The sequence below is a fragment of the Polyergus mexicanus genome, unplaced genomic scaffold, assembly GCF_030449975.1.
Source record: "Polyergus mexicanus isolate NDT 795.1 unplaced genomic scaffold, iyPolMexi1.0 SCAF_1, whole genome shotgun sequence".
NCBI lineage: Eukaryota > Metazoa > Arthropoda > Insecta > Hymenoptera > Formicidae > Polyergus > Polyergus mexicanus.
Genome location: NW_027223321.1, coordinates 7,183,325 through 7,203,765, shown reverse-complemented (window position 1 = coordinate 7,203,765; position 20,441 = coordinate 7,183,325). Strand labels below are relative to the sequence as shown.

Below are 20,441 nucleotides of genomic sequence, written 5' to 3'. Positions count from 1 at the left end.
GTGTGTGTACATATATGTATATGAAAAGGCAGTTTTCAGGACCGGAAGCAACCCCCTATTTTTTTTGTATAGATTTTGAGTATGCTTTAAGTAGAAACAAGTACCGTTCGAAAATTTTAAAAATAATAAGTACTTTTTCAGATATAAAGAATGAAGTATCGTAAGGCAGTTTCGAAGACCAACATATTTCTTCATATATATAATAAAAAAAATTATTTTTAACAGTTGTTTCTTTTAGATATGTTATGTATAAGTAATAAAAGACTATATTTATGTCTTTTCGAGTTGGAATTTTAAATAATTGAATCAATTTATTGCATGTCCTGAAAGAAACCTTTCAGTAAAATAATATACTCATAGAAAAGCATCTTTCAGGTCGTTTATAATTTCATGTTTGAAACGTAAAATTGTATGACATTTTATAGTTTTTTAAATGTATGTAGAAGGAAATAAAATTTACAATACAAATTTATATTATTATATATTAATAAATAAATTGAAAGCAGAATTATACATCAGAATATTGCGACCTGGAAACTACCGTTCAAATAAATATTATATCAACAAATAGACGGTTTTCAGGACCATTGATTTCTTGCACAAAATATATAAAATTATTCTATTTTCTCATTTGCCTATAATGAAATGTGATTAATGGAAACATACATGCATATAATTTTACCAATCATCAAGTTTTTACATCTCAAAAAAAATTCTCTCCATTTGAAAAGCATTTAATATATGAAATCTTGTATAGCTATTATGAGAATAACAAATTTCTGTCATTGAGAATTATACATATAAAGCTTTAAATTATTAAATCTCATAAATTAAGAAATCTCTTAAATTAAGAAATATCATTTTCAATTTGAAAACAATAATAATACTTGATACAGTATATAGAACAAAACAGCAAAGCGATAAAATCATTACCAAAATTTTTACTTCATACATGTTGTTTTATACATTTATGTATATCAAATCTCAAAAAGGATCAAAAATATTATTAATGAACGAATATTATAATTTGATCAGATTCTTGAGTAAATGGCACAAGTGATAATGGTTACACCGATCTCTTTAATATATGTACTAAATATTCGTATTAAATTCGTATTATCCTAAGCAAATGAAAAAAGCAAAATAATTCTATATGTTTTATAAAAAATCAATGGATCTGAAAACTGCGTATTTGTTGATATAATATTTATTTGAAATAGCAGTTCTGAGCGGTTCACAACATTCTGATGTATAATTCTGTTGTGTGTGTGTGTGTGTGTGTATGCCTTTAGTTTATTTATTAATATATATTAATATAAATTCGTATTGTAAATCTCATTTCTTTCTCTATGTCTATATTATTTGATTAAACCAATTTAATACTAATTGAATATAGTGTTTACAATTAGTATGCATCAAAGGAATCGGTATAAACTAAGCCAATTAAAGTGTGATACTATTAATTTAAACCTAAAATTAACAGACTTAAACATTTAATGCTCCATGCAGTGCGACACTATTAATTTAAACTTAAGATTAACAGATTTAAGCATTTAATGCTCTATGCAACCGGTTGTTAAGCACAAAAATTTAGAGTTTTAATAATTGCTTCTTTCAACATGTTTCAGAACATGTAATCCGCATAACCACCGTGCTTTGTAATGGATTTTTTCTTGATATTTGACATACGCTAGATCTGTCCGTGCTTTGCCAATTAATATTCATTTATTACTGTTGCCTGTTGAAATCAAAATAAATATATAATATTAATAGACAGCAAGACATTAAGATCTTCTTCTTTGTAAAGGAATCATACTTATATATGTAATTGTCATCATCATGATTTTGTTTATCCTTAAATTCAATTTAGTCTCTTCTTTTAAATTCAATAAGTAAAAACATATAAAACTTAAACATATTTTTTCATAATGTAGTTACAAAATTATCTCAATAGTGTATATATATTCACTCCATAGACTAATTTATTATTTCCATGTACAAATTTCACTATATATAAAAAAGATCAAATATAAGCAATATACAAATGTCATTTCAATCTTCTAATACTATCACCAATACAAAGTTCTTATTATTTCAATTATCAATATAAATGAGTGTTGATCACTCCACTATAAGTCACAAGATTCTATTAGCGGAGATCATAATATTGAACTCTCGCTTAAAAGATTCTCATGCTTTGTAATGGATCCCTTTTTAACATTCGGTGCATGCTGGATCTGTGTGTGGTTTGCAAACATTAATATCCATTATTGTTACCTGCTAAAATCAAAATAAATGATAAGATATGATATTAATACATACGAATTTAAACATTTTCCTTTGTATAATAATCTTACCTCTATAATTGTTATTACCAAAATTCAATCCTTTTTCAATTTAATAGAAAACACAATATTTATATTATTATTTCATAATATAGTTGCACAATCCCAGTATCACTGATGTACTTCATTATTGCTTCAACAGATATTGCAAGTTGATGAATAAGCGTTGATCATTCCGTTACAGATCACAAGATTCTATTAACGGAGACTATAATATTGAACTCTCGCTGAAAAGATTCTCGTGCTTTATAATAGATTGCTTCTTGATATTCGATGCAAGCTGGATCTGTGAGTGGTTCGCAAATTATTTTATTCATTATTGTCGTCTGCTAAAATCAAAATAAACATGATATAATATTAATAGATATGACTTTAAATCATTTTCCTTTGTACAACAATCTTACTCATATAACTGTCATCATCACAATTCAGTCTTTTTTTCAATTTAATAGAAAACACAAAATATTATGTGAATTATGAAAATATAATAAAATTACTTACTTTTAATTATAATGTGCCTTGTTGCAAAATTTTTAGAATTTGTTGTACATTCCTATAATACCCAAACACTTTCACGAACAAAATGTTTATTCAATGACACTTCAGTAAGATTAGAAAATCTAAAAAGCTTACAGATATATATTTTGAAAAACTATCAAAATGATAACTAGATATAAATATAATAATAGAAAGAAACACGCGAGGTTAAAATAACTGTCATGTACCTTGTTGCGATATTTAAGAATTTGCTGTACATTCTTATGGTACCCAAACACTTTCACGCAAAAAATGCTTATTCAATGACACTTCAGTAAGATCAGAAAATCTAAAAAACTTACAAATATATATTTTGAAACTATAAATGCGATCACACAAAATATAAATATAGAGAGAAACACGAGAGGTTAAGATAACTGTCATGTATGCAGTAGGTAATATACGCTACGGTTGGAAAAAAACTACAGATGTTCCGAAACACTACATTAATCAATTATGACAAGGAAATTTTATAATTTTTTAATCTCATTGACCAACCACCAAAATATTATTCAACATCTATATCGACTAATCTCTTATCGACTGCAGTCATAAAAAGAAAGCATTATTAGGATATTTTTATTATTTATATATAGATTTATTTTTTGCATAAATTAAAATATCGTTATTCAGAAAGAGCACCGGCGATAATAGATAACTTCGGTTTAAAACACGGCAACCGCTAAAGAAACCGATGTCGTTCAATGACTGCATTTTTTCCGTACTTTGTATTGTTGAAATTATCCCAGTCAGCCAGGTCTGTTCTAACAGATATTGCCAAGTGCTTGCTACAAATTATTGTCAGCGAAAAGGCTACAAATTTGATACAAGAGTTGTTATTACCGATTAAGCTGGCAGATTGCCGGCAAGAATCAAGCAAAGCTTGCTAACATAACTACAGCAAAGCTTGCTAACATAACTACACAGCAAATTGGCGGCAGAAACCAAGCAAAGCTTGCTGACATGACTGACATCAGATTGTCGGCAAAAACTGAGCAGGATCTAGAGTGCGTAATCTGATGGCAAATTGGCAGCAAAAACCGAACAAAATCTGCAGCTTATTACAAAGTATTATAAAATAGTTCAGTCGCTTATCGCTATGCGGCGCGTTATTCATTATCTATACCCGTATTCAAATTCTTGCCATGAGTGTATATAAAGCCTACAAAATGCTAATAATATTATAATATATATATACTTCTATCAGTTCAATTGTTGACACAATTCTTATACAGGAAATTCAGATATTGAATTGATTTTTTGCAAATCGGACAGATAATTGTTCGATTTTCACTTATTCAAACAATTTCTGTCCAAAAAGATCTTTAATTTTATAAATTAAGTTATTTGAATTTACCTATATGTTTTAACATATTAATATATGATTTTATATAATGTCTAATTATCTAATGGTCATTTTATGACCAAAACTTATCATTTTGTTACTTAGGGTTAAGGCTTTAAATCTATTTAAATATATACTTTTATATGAATGGCCAAAAGCTGCAGAATTTGTTCGGTTTTTGCTGACAATCTGCTATCAGATTGTCTTGCGCAGATCTTGCTCGATTTTTGCCATCAATTTGACGTCAAATCATGTCAAGCTTTGCTCGGTTTTTGCCGTCAATTTGCTGTCAGGTTATGTCAACAAGCTTTGTCACCAAAACACAAGCTTAATGCGGACACAGATGGCACTGGATTTGTTACCAAGTTTTGAGCGAATTTGATGCCAACCCAGTCAGCCAGGTCTGTTCTAACAGATATTGCCAAGTGCTTGCTACAAATTATTGTCAGCAAAAAGGCTACAAATTTGGTACAATAGTTGTTATTACTGATTAAGCTGGCAGATTGCCGGCAAGAATCAAGCAAAGCTTGCTAACATAACTACACAGCAAATTGGCGGCACATGACTGACATCAGATTGTCGGCAAAAACTGAGCAGGATCTAGAGTGCGCAATCTGATGGCAAATTGGCAGCAAAAACCGAACAAAATCTGCAGCTTATTACAAAGTATTATAAAATAGTTCAGTCGCTTATCGCTATGCGGCGCGTTATTCATTATCTATACCCGTATTCAAATTCTTGTCATGAGTGTATATAAAGCCTACAAAATGCTAATAATATTATAATATATATATTTCTATCAGTTCAATTTTTGACATAATTCCTATACAGGAAATTCAGATATTGAATTGATTTTTGGCAAATCGGACAGATAATTGTTCGATTTTCACTTATTCAAACAATTTCTGTCCAAAAAGATCTTTAATTTTATAAATTAAGTTATTTGAATTTACCTATATGTTTTAACATATTAATATATGATTTTATATAATGTCTAATTATCTAATGGTCATTTTATGACCAAAACTTATCATCATTTTGTTACTTAGGGTTAAGGCTTTAAATCTATTTAAATATATACGTTTATATGAATGGCCAAAAGCTGCAGAATTTGTACGGTTTTTGCTGACAATCTGCTATCAGATTGTCTTGCGCAGATCTTGCTCGATTTTTGCCATCAATTTGACGTCAAATCATGTCAAGCTTTGCTCGGTTTTTGCCGTCAATTTGCTGTCAGGTTATGTCAACAAGCTTTGTCACCAAAACACAAGCTTAATGCGGACACAGATGGCACTGGATTTGTTACCAAGTTTTGAGCGAATTTGATGCCAATTTGGCAACAATTTGTTATCAAATTGCTTACTGGGAATTTGGCAACAATTTGTTATCAAATTGCTTACTGGGTATATAACCGGAATTTCAACTTTAGTTTCCCCATCTAATTTCGGTTGATGTCTGCCGTATTTATTGTGACACTCGTGAGAACATAATTTTCCTTCACCTACACTCACGCACACGAACACAACTACACATTAGAATTTAAGAAAATGTATTTTTAAAATGAGAATTCGTAAATCCAATTAAATGTTCTTCACTTAAATTTTATTTTTCTTTAAACCACTTTATTCCATTTTCTTGAATAAATCTAACATTAAAATTTAAATTCGAATAATTTATTAACCCGACCTCCTTCCTGTTATCCGAAATCGCACAAGGTCCCGTCCCGGGTAATAAGGATTCAGTTCCTCTACCAGAAAAGGGACCGCCGAGCGAACGGTTTTTCGATAGAGTAAGAACGACCCTTCCGATTGTTGACCTATCTGGGGCCCTAGTCTGTTCGTTCGACTCTAGGAGACGCATTGTCTAGCGTTTGTCTAGAGGTAAGTAGATTACGCCCTCCCGCTGACTCTTCCTTTCATTGAGTCTAGACATAACAGTTAAATAAACAATAAGAAAACACAATATTTAAAAAGTACAATATTTAAAAATTACCTTAATGCAATTGCACAATAGTTATTCGAACTCTGGTATGTTATGTAGACACAAAAATGGATTATTTCTGGCAAAGATTCCACTGTAAATAAAGGAGATTGATTAATAACTAAAAAATTATTAGGATTATGTTGCATATGTACCAGGTATATAAATATGAAACCGGAATTTTCCCATAGATGGCCCTAGCTGTCAATGTAGTTACCGTCAAACCGCGTTATTGGCGCCATTTTCTTGTTTTGACATCTGATAAAGATTTTCAACTCACAATAATATAAGTTTCATATAACAGCATAGTTTTTAATAGCGTTGAACATGTCGAATTTTGTGCCTGGAAACTACGATTTGCGGACAGCATTGATTTTCTGTTACCATTTGAAGAAAACTGCTGCAGAATCGCATCGAATGCTTGTTGAAGCTTACGGTGAGCATGCTCTTGGTAAATCACAGTGCTTTGAGTGGTTTAAAATATTCAAAAGTGGCGATTTTGACGTAAGAAAAGAAGAAGGGTGTGATCTATTATGAGCTGCTAAAACCTGACGAAACCGTTAATAGTGAACGCTACCGACAACAAATGATCGATTTGAATCAAGGTTTGCGTGAAAAACGACCAGAATATCAAAAAAAGCAACATAAAGTGATTTTGCTTCATGATAATGCACCATCACACACAGCAAAACCGGTCAAGGAAACGATTGAGGCGTTTAGTTGGGAAATACTTTCGCATGCGGCTTAATCACTAGACTTGGCTCCATCCGATTACTACTTATTTGCATCGATGGGACACGCACTTGCCGAGCAGCACTTCACTTCTTACGAAAATGTACGAAAATGGCTCGATGACTGGTTTGCCTCAAAGGAGCAACAATTTTTTTGGAGTGGTATCCACAAATTGTCAGAGAGATAGGAAAAACGTATAGTTAGCAATGGGCAATACTTCGAATAAAATATTTTTTATCATTTTCATACAATAAACGTGTATTTTCTATACAAAAATTCCGGTTTTATATTTATATACCTGGTATATATTGGGTTGAGTAAAAAGTCATTGCGACTTTTTTGTATGTTTTTCAAAGTCATTTATTTATATAAAGAACAAAGATCAATCAATGATATATTTTCCGTTTTGTTCGATGATTTTTTGCCATCATTCGGTGAGCTTCATAATTCCCCGTTCGTAGAAGGACCTGTCTTTATTGGCGAAAAACTGAACAAGGTGCTGATTTACCGACTCATCTAAATTTAACGTTATTTCACGCAACGAGTTTTGAAGAGAGCGAAACAAGTGGAAGCCTGACGGCGCAAGGTTAGGCGAGTATGCTGGGTGGGGCAACAGATCCCATCCAAGCTCCAATAATTTTTGACGGGTCGCCAAAGATGTGTGTGGTCTCGCGTTGTCGTGATGGAACACAATTTCTTTACGATTGACGAGCTCCGAACGTTTCTAGATGACAGATCCGTTCAAACTGTCCAATTGCCGACAGTACACATCCGAATTGATTGTTCTGTTCCTTGGTAGGAGCTCAAAAAACATCACACCCTTCCAATCCCACCACACTGAGAGCATAACCTTCCTCTGATGAAGTTCTGCTTTTGAAGTCGTTTGAGGCGAATCACGTCGGGACCAAGACCGTTTGCATTCCACATTGTTGTAAACAATCCACTTCTCATCACCAGTTATCATTCGTTTAAAAAAAGGATCGTTTTCTTCACGTTTCATGAGCATATCGCAGATGTTTATACGCGCCGTCAAATGAACTTCTTTGAGTTCATGAGGAATCCAAATATCGAGCTTGCTTACGTATCCCAGCTTCTTTAGGTGGACGTAAACACTTTTTTGACTGATTTTCAATGTTTCTGCAATCTTTCGTGTCGTGTAACGGGAGTTTGACTTGATCAATGCTTTTATTTTGTCGTCATCAATCTCGGTGGGCCTTCCTGACCGAGGAGCATCTTTGAGATCAAAATCACCAGCGCGGAATTTCTTGAACCAGTTTTGGCACTGACGTTCTTGTAGAGCATCGTCACCGTAAACTTTACGCAATTTTTCACAAGCTTGACGCGCGTTCTTCCCTTTACGGAAGTAATACAGTTAAATATAGCGAAAATGCACAGTTTGGTCTTTCATCTTCAACTTGTTATAAAATCTCCAAAACTCAACCAAATCGCTCAATTTTTTTTTAGAATGAAGCTTAAACCGTCAGCTGTTAAACGATATATGACAAACATATGTGTGAATGACTTTAGTACTGTTGTATGAAACTTGTATTGTTGTGAGTTGAAAATCTTTATCAGGTGTCAAAACAAGAAAATGGCGCCAATGACGCGGTTTGACGGTAACTACATTGACAGCTAGGACCATCTATGGGCAAATTCCGATTTCATATTTATGGTATATATCTAGTAATTTTGATACGCTAATATTATATGCTATTTCTACAACTTGCTCCTGTTGATCTGCTTTTTTTCTTTCTTGAGCCATCCATATATATTAAAGTTACTTGATTTTCTATTCCATGTTTTTCCCAAATCTTTTCCATCAATATTTAATCCTTACTATTTTTCTCTTTTCTATATTGTCCTGTTACGAAATCCACTTCTATGTTTTTTGTCAATAGCTTATATTTAGTGTCAAAGATTTTATATTCTTTTCTTTCTCCTACATTTTTCTCTAACCACTTAACCTCTGCCAAGCTTCCCCTAGCAATGATCTTTTATGCATCGGTTGCCTAAGTTCGATGTACTGTTCCTATATCCTAATGACGTTCTAATACCCATGTATTGCGCTTTCTCAAATTTTAATCTCCATGAATTCTTCTTAGGATAATATATAAAATTACTATAGTCTGTAACTGACCTCACGATGCTTTTATACAACATTAACGCAGTGTTCACTTCCATGCCTTTTGATTTTTTATTTGGGTACAGCATGGAATTTGCTTTATTTACTTTACCTCTAACTTTTTGAATCTGTTTATAAAACTTAAATTTATCATCCAATAAAATTCCTAAAAATTTTGCTTTTTTTATTGTAAACTAGTGTATTTTCTATTTCAATATTTAAATTCTTATCTCATCCTCCATGCTTAGAGAATTCGACAAGAACTGTTTTTTTTTGTTTTAATTCTAACTCTATACTGTATAAATTTTTATTCAAAGTATTTAGAACCAGTTCAATTTTATACTTATTTACTTATACTTTATACTTTTCTGTTTGCGCTCATTACATATATTGCTATGTCATCAGTAAATTGTATTATTTGTACATCTTCTTCTATATTATAAGTATAGTCCGACCGAACCTTCGGCTTCGGCTCCGGCTTCGGCCACCTTCTGCCAAAAATTACACCTTCGGCAAAACAATCGGCTTCGGCCAAAATCAGTCAGAAGGTTTTGCCGAAGCCGAAGGTTGAATCTATATAGGCGCACGGGCGCGACAAGAGAGCGCGGGTAAGTAACAAGTCGCTGCCTGTTTGATTTCGATCACAATCGGGACTCGGGACTTCGGGACAATCCCGTCACGGCGGTCACCCGGCAGTCCCTGGTCCCGGGACGCGACATAAATTTACGCTGCGATTTTATTTTATTGTGGAAGTGAAGTGACAAGTTTAACTGTTTGTTTACGTAAGTAAAACAGTTTAATTACTTCTTTCGTATTAGATAAAAAATGTAAGTGTGTGGTATGATTTGTTTAATTGTATAAAACATTACGCTGGAATTTTGAAGAATTGAGCGGTCAGAATAAACTTGCACTTTTTAGAGTATTTATGTTCACGTATTTTTCTTTTATTATGTGAAAATTTATTTATTGACGTAGGTTCATATTGCTTTCAGTTCAGATAAATAAAATTTCATAAGACGATGGCAGCTAAAAATCCCATTTAGGATTATTTTGATAAAAATGAGGATAAAGCAACTTGCAAAATATGTTCCAAAACATTGTCGCTTGGTAGTTTACTGCCTAAAAAACAAACAGTGACCAATATAAAAAATCATTTTAAAAAAATTCATAAAGAAAAATGGCAAAAATATATTGAAGCACACAGCAAATATTTAGGTGCAATTAAAGTCAGAAAAGTACAAAATATGAAAACGCCTCACGAAAGTGAAGATGTTATGATGTAGTCAACTTTGCCACAGATAATGGAATGAAAGATAGCAACAGTATGGCCCGATGATCATCCTATTTCATTATGTATTGATAAAAGTATAATGAATCTTATAATTGTCGACATGTTACCGTATAATATTGTTGAAGGCGATGCATTTCAAAAGTTGAATATTACTGATCCAAATAGCTCGTCACGATACCGAAAAAAATCAGAAAATATTTTTAGGACATCTTTGATGCCAACTACTTACGATAAAGTTAAAAAAAAAGTATTTGATCTTGTTTCTAGAGCCAAATGGATAAGCTTTACTACGGATATTTGGAGCAATCCTACAAAAACATGCTCTCTTTTGAGTTTTACGGCTCATTTTATTGAAGGGCCAACCAGACCTAAAGTGATTTTAGGAGCTATGGTTCTTGATGAGGATCACACCGGATCAGTTATAGCCAAGAAACTTACCGAAGCAATTAGTGAATATCAAATAGAAAATAAAATCCATATGGCTATACGGGATAACGCCGCTAATATGGGTGCGGCTATGCGTATTGGAAATTTTACATCTTTAGGATGCGTAGCTCATACATTGCAACTTGTAATTAATGACTCAATCTTTAAAAATGAAGAAATTACGATTCTAATAAAAAAATGTCGCAAGATTGTAGGCCACTTAAAAAAAAACGAACAAGCAAATCGATATCTCAATCAATTTCAAGAAACCTGTGGTTTACCAAAGCATGCTTTAATCCAAGATGTAGAGACAAGATGGAATAGCACCTACTTAATGATGGAGAGACTATTTGAGCAAAAAGTTGCCATCAATCTCTACATGGCAGAACGTGGTGGAATTGATGTCCCGACTGTGGAAGAGTGGGATCTGATGAAACATCTGATAACTGTATTAAAATGTTTCTATCAAGCTACATTGGATATTTCTGCCGATTCTGCATGCATGTCTCTCATCATACCATTGATAGCCATGCTAAACACAAAACTTGCAGTGAAAGCTGAAGATTCAGAAGAAATATGTAGATTAAAACAACGCTTGTGTGAATCAGTCAACAAAAGATTTTCCTACGTAAAAAATTATTCAAAATTAACTATTGCAACGATTGTCGACCCACGTTTCAAAACCAAGTACTTAATCGATGACGAAATAACAAGCTGCAAGGCTAAAATTCTAACTTTTTTATGTCAAGAGTTTTCGAAAACATTAGAAAATGCTACCAACACAATAAATGAAACTGTTGTAGCTTCAACTTTATAAGATCCTCAAGCACAAGAAATGGAAAATCTGTGGGATACGCATGATAATATGTCGTCAACACTTGAATCACCCGATTCAGAAGATTTTCCTTTGATGAACACCTGAAATCTTATTTAAAAGAACCTTTACTTAAAAGAAATGCCGACATTTTTCATTATTGGGCTTCAAGTCCTTATACCTATTTGAAAAAAGTAGCTACAAAGTATTTATCGGCTCCTCCTACCAGCGTAGCGAGCGAGCAATTGTTCAGCGCTGCTGGACAAATTTATGCTGATAGGAGGGCTAATTTGCTTGGCGAAAATGTTGATAAACTTCTGTTTCTGGCCTATAATATTAAATTGTTTAATTTCGATTATTGACTTCACAGTTTGATGTTAAAAAATACTTGTATTATTTATTATTTTGTGAGTTAGATTGTTTTTTCTTTTTTTTTAGTTTTTCCTAGTTACTAATTTATTATGTTCCTAAAGCCAAATGCAAAAATAAATACATAATTTTAATAAAAATGACTGATTTATTTATGAATATTACTATTTAATAAAAAAAAAAGAAACTGATTTATAATTTTTTTAAGTTCATTTGACTAGCAGTTAAAAAGTATTAAATATTTTTTTTAAACCAAATACAAAGATAAAGTGATTTTTGACACCGAGGTTGATGACGACAAAATAAAAGCATTGATCAAGTCAAACTCCCGTTACACAACACGAAAGATTGCAGAAACATTGAAGATCAGTCAAAAAAGTGTTTACGTCCACCTAAAGAAGCTGGGATACGTAAGCAAGCTCGATATTTGGATTCCTCATGAATTCAAAGAAGTTCATTTGACGGCGCGTATAAACATCTGCGATATGCTCATGAAACGTGAAGAAAACGATCCTTTTTTTAAACGAATGATAACTGGTGATGAGAAGTGGATTGTTTACAACAATGTGAAATGCAAACGGTCTTGGTCCCGACGTGATTCGCCTCAAACGACTTCAAAAGCAGAACTTCATCAGAGGAAGGTTATGCTCTCAGTGTGGTGGGATTGGAAGGGTGTGATGTTTTTTGAGCTCCTACCAAGGAACAGAACAATCAATTCGGATGTGTACTGTCGGCAATTGGACAGTTTGAACGGATCTGTCATCTAGAAACGTTCGGAGCTCGTCAATCGTAAAGAAATTGTGTTCCATCACGACAACGCGAGACCACACACATCTTTGGCGACCCGTCAAAAATTATTGGAGCTTGGATGGGATCTGTTGCCCCACCCAGCATACTCGCCTGACCTTGCGCCGTCAGGCTTCCACTTGTTTCGCTCTCTTCAAAACTCGTTGCGTGAAATAACGTTAAATTTAGATGAGTCGGTAAATCAGCACCTTGTTCAGTTTTTCGCCAATAAAGACAGGTCCTTCTACGAACGGGGAATTATGAAGCTCACCGAATGATGGCAAAAGGTCATCGAACAAAACGGAAAATATATCATTGATTGATCTTTGTTCTTTATATAAATAAATGACTTTGAAAAACATACAAAAAAGACGCAATGACTTTTTACTCAACCCAATATATACCAGGTATATAAATATAAAACCGGAATTTTTGTATAGAAAATACACGTTTATTGTATGAAAATGATAAAAAATATTTTATTCGAAGTATTGCCCATTGCTAACTATACGTTTTTCCCATCTCTCTGACAATTTGTGGATGCCACTCCAAAAAAATTGTTGCTCCTTTGAGGCAAACCAGTCATCGAGCCATTTTCGTACATTTTCGTAAGAAGTGAAGTGCTGCTCAGCAAGTGCGTGTCCCATCGATGCAAATAAGTAGTAATCGGATGGAGCCAAGTCTGGTGATTAAGCCGCATGCGAAAGTATTTCCCAACTAAACGCCTCAATCGTTTTCTTGACCGGTTTTGCTGTTTGTGATGGTGCATTATCATGAAGCAAAATCACTTTGTGTTGCCTTTTTTGATATTCTAGTCGTTTTTCACGCAAAGCTTTATTTAAATCGATCATTTGTTGTCGGTAGCGTCATCCTCATCCAACAATGTTTGCAATTTGCTGTCTTCAAACTTTTTCGATGGTCTTCCACGTTCTTCGTTTCTCACGTCAAAATCGCCACTTTTGAATTTTTTAAACCACTCAAAGCACTGTGATATACCAAGAGCATGCTCACCGTAAGCTTCGACAAGCATTCGATGCGATTCTGCAGCAGTTTTCTTCAAATGGTAACAGAAAATCAATGCTGTCCGCAAATCGTAGTTTCCACGCACAAAATTTGACATGTTCAACGCTATTAAAAACTATGCTGTTGTATGAAACTTGTATTGTTGTGAGTTGAAAATCTTTATCAGATGTCAAAACAAGAAAATGGCGCCAATGACGCGGTTTGACGGTAACTACATTGACAGCTAGGGCCATCTATGGGCAAATTCCGGTTTCATATTTATATACCTGACTTTGAATAAATGACTTTGAAAAACATACTAAAAATACGCAATGACTTTTTACTCAACCCAATACGAATCTATGCACTGATTCCTGGCCGTTTATTACAAATTCAGTATCTTTATAATATAAACACTTTTCTATGAACCTTAATATATTTTTCGAACAACCCATAGTTACTTCAATTTATCAATTAATATATTATAGGGATAGTCCCGATTATCAATCGGACACGACAATATTTTCCGATCGGACACATATCCGATCGGACACAGGCTTAATCGGACACAGACCCGATTGGACACAGTTTCGATCGGACACATATGGTTGCAATCGGACATAGGCCCGATCGGACACATATGGTTGCAATCGGACACCATCCCGATCGGACATCAGAATATTAGAATATATCACAAATAGATATGGGTTAAGTTATATGTTTCGAAAGTGGAGCCCCCCGTAAGGAGGGGGGCAATATACTGCCTCCACGCATATACTTTTTAATGCGTAGTAAAGTTCTACATAAGTTTACAACTTTCCACGCGAAGCGAGGTTCGACGCAAACTTATGTGTCTAGTTTTTTGATAATGGTGCCCCCCATAGGGGGGGGGGGAACCCACTGTGTCCACGCATATATTTTCCCATTCACACGACAATTGTAAGGTGGACTAGTGATGAACGGGTCCCGCGGCTCACGGTTCAGCAATGGAGGGGATAACGCACTCAAGCGCGAACCGCGTACATGTGCGTTCTGCGCAGCGTGGGACCCGTTTCTGACATCACTAAGGTAGACCTAGCTTCACGATGGGGACTGTGTCCGATCGAGATAGTATCCGATCGGATCTGTGTCCGATTCGGCCTGTGTCCGATTGTAACCATATGTGTTCGATCGGAACTGTATCCAATCGGATCTGCGTCCGATCGGAATTGTGCGCAATCGAGATTCATTCATATTATATACAATATTGTCATCAGGTTGACGTTATATCTAGAAAAGCTTTGCCAGAGTATATTATGACTTGTAAATACCTATCTGGATATCTGTTGTTATTTATGTTAAGTTGTCTACACACGAGCAACCTCGTCGAAATCCATTCTGATCCTTTGCTAATTTATTTTTCTTTTCTGCCCACCACCTTTCACTAACTAACCTCTCCATCAGTTTGGCCACGCATGACGATAACGCAATTGGTCGAACCTTTTCTTTTCCTACCTTATCTATAAACTATATAACTAATACTTTTTCCAATCCTCTGGTATCCTATCTTCTATTCAGACCTTATTGTCAATCTTCAAAAGAACTTCCAACATTGGTTCTAGAAGTTTTTTTAACATTATGTATTAAATCCCATTCCTTCCTAGCGCTGAGTTTCTTCTAATCATTTCTATCGCTTTTCTTAGTTCTTCTCTACTAAATTCCTTTTCAACTATCCTTTCTTCAAATTCTTCTTCTGTCATTTCTCCATATTCAACTATCGCACTTGGTGGTGCAAGTTTGTCTATTTCCTTTTTGATTTTTTCTTCTCTGTCTTTATTCACCCATTGGTTCCATCTGATATTTATATATATATATATATATACAGAGTGTCCTAGACCACCCGTACACTCCTTTTCTTTCAAAAACTAAGCATTTTAGAGAAAAATGTTTTGAACAAAAATTGTATGGTTTTAAGGGGAACATAAGATGGTGTCATTGGTTTGACCTTGGATGGCATCGTTAAAGTCAAATCAAGGACACTTTTAATTTCTTAAATGAAACCCCCTATTTTTTATTGCATATTCTTATAGCTTATGTCGAAAGCTTTCCAAAACACTATAATAAAGTATTTTTTCATAAAGTACTTTTTGAGTTATTTTATATTTTAATCTGACATTTTGATATAAAAAATAAAATATTTCGTAAAATATTCAGTTTTCGATAACCTTACCGTAATACTTTTATGTACAGAATAACAAGACAAATTAATTAGTGTAAATAATAATCGTTTTTAAGAAAATTATTTACAATGTAGTTTTTTAAACAATTATTTGTTTTTTTCACTAATTTTATTTTACTAATTTTATTTTTTTTTTTTCACAATTTGAAATGCTTGGTTCCTTTGTTTAATCGCTTCTTCACATTTTACATCCCACCATTTTACTTGTCTTTTAACTTGCTTTTGTGGTTCCTCTTTATTTTTGCTTTTTCCTCTAATATTTTTTTTAACTGTTTCTTTTATAATTTCTAAAAACTCTTGTTATCTCAATTCTACATCCATGATTTCTTCATCATTTTCCAGTCTCTTGTATCTCTTTCCATCTTCTTCTAACTCTTTATATACCGAAATCTCGAAGTCTGATCACTTTATTTTCTTTGTAGTAATCCTGTTTGACTTTTTTGTATATCGATGTGTCACAGCATTCATCCTAATCTCTATCGGGAAATGATCCGATTCTCATGTGTCTCTATTCTGCTCACATTCTACAATATCTACCATTTCGGGAGAATCAAATACTGGAGAATAAATCTATGTTGGAACACTTCTGACCTATCTTCCCCATTCTTGATTCCGTATTCGGGTTGAGACATATTAGATCTTGATTGAAAGTTGCCTCCCACAATCTATCTCCATTAACATCAGTATCTTGACAAATTCATGCCATATTGTGCGCATTAAAATCCCCTACAAAAATTGTTTCTAATTGCTATGTGTCAAACTCAAATACTTCCCTCCATTTGTTTCTAGATATTGTATCCCCTGGTTTTCTATAAATTGCCACTAAGTTAAATTTTTCTACATTTTTCACTCTAATTTTTATTATATCTAAATTATTCCCTATATTTTCCCATTGCCGTATGACATCAAACTCAATTTGTTTTTAATGCTAAGGCGCCAAGCTGCGAGGCACTCCGGGATCTATACGCGAGTCGGACAGTGTAGAGTACCTTAGATTATCAGATCTGAATAACGGCTGAACCGATCGAATTCTTGATAGACTTAATCGATAGATTGAGTTTGATTTGATATAAGGTTTGGTTTGATATAAAGAAGATGTCTTTATTCGCTCTACATGTTCTATAAGCAGAGTGTTATAGCCCGAAAAGGCTATACACGAATTAATAGATATATATTATTTTAGATATATATTATTTTATACAATAAGGTATTGCTCAACGTGTAACGCGAATACAGATCACGTTACAAGCGTTGACCGAGCGAAGCGCTGACAACGCGAGCCACGCGCGAAGCCCGAGCGACCGTGCTATCATTTCATTGCGAAAACGCGGAAATCAGGGCAAGCGGAAGAAGGACATTGCGAAAATGCAACGTAGAAGTCCTACTTAAAAGCAAAGTAAAAAGGAATAAAGAAATTGCGAAAATGCAAGCAAAGAAGTCCTACTTAGAACTCCTTAGCTTGCATCCGGATCTTGCCAAAATCAAGCGACACGTCACATAGTCTTGTCGCTAAACGATCCCCTCCCAGGAAACCAAGGGGAGATAATAAAAAGACCCATCGCTAACGAGCGGCGGGCAGTCTTTACCATTAATATTACGCGGGCAGTCTTCACCGTTAATATCAAGCGGGCAGTCTTTATCATTAACTAATATTACGCGGGTATTCATCATAACTACCAAGGGGGCAATCTTTATTCCTAATTACCTCCACGCGTGTGAAATCGCTAACAGTCGGCAGAAATACATACAAAGAAGCGAGAAGTGAGTCTCGAGACCGAAACTCGACTCTAGACACGCGCACGAGATCTCACGCACAAGATATCCGTTATCGCGATACGCGACGCGAGCGAAAGTGCGGGAACATTGTAATTAAGCCAAGTCACGAATAAAACAGATATTTATATATTTATTTAAATGCAAAAGTATCATTTTTATTTAAATAAAGTCAGTGCAGTTCTCGTGCGGAGCCCAAATTCCTAAATTCCTTCCGGCAAACGATCCCAACTACCGTGCCTCTCCCAGAGGCACAACATAATTTGGCAGCGGTGGGATCTGCCGGGGCATCGCCAGAGCTCACTCAAGACCTGCAAAAGAAACGGTTGTGTTAAAAAATTCCTTCCGGCAAACGATCCCAACTACCGTGCCTCTCCCGGAGGCACAACAAGAGATATTACGACGCAAAGTCGAAATGTCTGAATTTTCATTTAAGAAACATCATCGACGCCCTAATACGTGTATGCACGTACACAACACAAACAAAGAAATATAGTGGTATCGCGCTACATGCATATACACGAATACACAGTATGCAATATACAAATGTAAAAAATGTCGTACAGTTCATGCACTCGACAGAAGATTGCACTACTATCGGCGTTCTACGTTATCGTCGCTCTACGTTAGCAGCCGTATTCTCGCTCTTTTCCATTTTCTCTCTTTTTTTCTTTTTTCTCTTTTCATCTTGCTCTTTATCACGTTCTCGTATAATTAGATATTGCTTATTGATTGAGTGTATACGCGGTATCTAATATATAAATTGTTAATTAGAAGTAAAGTCCGACCACACGAACAAAGTTGCACGAGATACGCAGAAGGTTATTTTATTATGTATAATACACCGATGATAATTATCTGTAATCCGTATACCGATCATGATGCAAGTAGACATAGTGTGCTCGTAACTAGGACGACTTTACGCATAACAACGCGCAGGCCTTAATTTCCACCATTTTTTAACGATATAGGCGCACATCTTTAACATTATTATTATAATATTAAAGATGCCGACGTAGCAAAAGGTTGCAAAAGTCGCAGTAACCAGTGAATAAAATTCTGTTTTTTTCATTTCCCCAAAATGAGAAATACAGCAAAATATGGTTAGAAACATCCCGTGTGAATAATATCAACATAAAACATGGTATATTATAAATTTTATAATTTAAAAATAGCACTAAGAGTAAATTTATAAGTTTCTTTTAATGACATTTTTACTATGATAATATATAATATATAATTTTGCAGCTCGCATATGTTCCATACATTTTTAAGCATCATGTTATCAGAGTTTTTGGCAAACATCGTTATTAAGCTTTTCTCCTAAAACTCGAAGAAAATTAAAATTGGATGCAATTCCAATAGAATTCTTGAATATATCAACAGTTCCTTCTACACATCACACGAGTAAATATATATATATATATATATATATAGACACACATTTAAAAGAACAGTAATTTATTAAATATAATTAATGTATAATAATTATCATTTCAGAAGAAACTAACAACTCTTTAATGGTGTAACGATACCGTTACTAGTGGCCTAGCGGGCCGATCCACCGCGTGCTTTTCGAGGCTTGGCGCTTATGGCGTCCCTAAGCTCCCCACACCCGTATCGCGGCCCCATCGTATAGCTGCCCCACCACGCGCGGACTCGCGTGAGTGGGAGGCCGACCGCCGGTATATAAGGCGGACCGGCGAGCGTATCACTACCAGTTCCCGATCCTGAGTCCTCTCATTAACTCCAGATCCAAAACTACTTTTCGTGTTACACCAGGTCACAGGCTACCCGTGGTTATGCCGGATTACCCAGTTGCTGGGACGGCGCATCCAAGCCTGCGTTAAACCAGATCACGGGCTACCTATAATTATGCCGGGCTATGCGGTTGCTGGGACAGCGCATTCTACTAGCTTGCAAGGCCCTATCGCGTTCTCCGCGTCTAGTGCAATCGCCTGACCGTTTGCCTGCTCCGCGACCTGTTATACCGTAAGACCATTTCGGTCTCCGCGTCCAGATTCGAGTACCGCTTTGTTTTGTTACCGCGACCTGTTAGACCAGTTATACCGCCAGACCGTTTTGTTCTCCGCGTCCAGATTCTCACACCGCTCTGTACACTCTGCGAGTGAGTCTCAATTGCGCACATTACCGATCGGACACGACAATATTTTCCAATCGGATACAAGCTCGGTCGGACACAGACCCAATCGGACACAATTCCGATCGGACACATATGGTTGCAATCGGACATATGCCCGATCGGCCACAGGCCCGATCGGATACAGACCCAATCGGACACAATTCCGATCGGACACATATGCCGCGTTCCCACGAGGCGTGAACCACGAACGTGAATTACGCTTTCGTGCTCACTTTAGTTTCTTTCACGCTTAGTGGAAAGCGTGAACTGTTCACATGGAATTATTAATTCACGACAGTGTAAATCGAATCGTGACCATGAATAGAATAGTTGCTGAGGGTTGTCAGGTTATGTGTTCTATTTTAGCTTATGAAATTCTTCGCTTACTTGAAACTGAACAAAAGAAACGTAGAAAAAGACGATGGTGGATTAGACATTGGATATTACAACGTCCAATTTTGGAAGGTTCTACATTTATACAAGAACTTAAAAATCATTATTCCGATGATTTTAAAAATTTATTACGAATGACAGAAATACAATTTGCATATTTGTTAG

The 20,441-nt window shown here is 34.9% G+C and overlaps 1 protein-coding gene across 1 annotated transcript; it reads left to right on the top strand.

Annotated features, from left to right (window-relative positions):
• The first annotated feature begins 10,452 nt into the window (after nt 1-10,452).
• On the top strand, nt 10,453-19,590 carry LOC138944980 (zinc finger BED domain-containing protein 4-like). The gene is made up of 2 exons (XM_070316143.1): nt 10,453-11,356; nt 19,523-19,590. The coding sequence occupies exons 1-2, from the start codon at nt 10,453-10,455 to the stop codon at nt 19,588-19,590; spliced, it is 972 nt and encodes a 323-aa protein (XP_070172244.1).
• The last annotated feature ends 851 nt before the right edge of the window (nt 19,591-20,441 follow it).

Bases quoted from the DNA above. Each gene is read 5' to 3' on its own strand.
- LOC138944980 (XM_070316143.1), top strand. From the start codon at position 10,453: ATGTTACCGTATAATATTGTTGAAGGCGATGCATTTCAAAAGTTGAAT. The intron at 11,357-19,522 runs GTAGATTAAAAC...GTGTTACACCAG, and splicing joins TGAAGATTCAGAAGAAATAT to GTCACAGGCTACCCGTGGTT.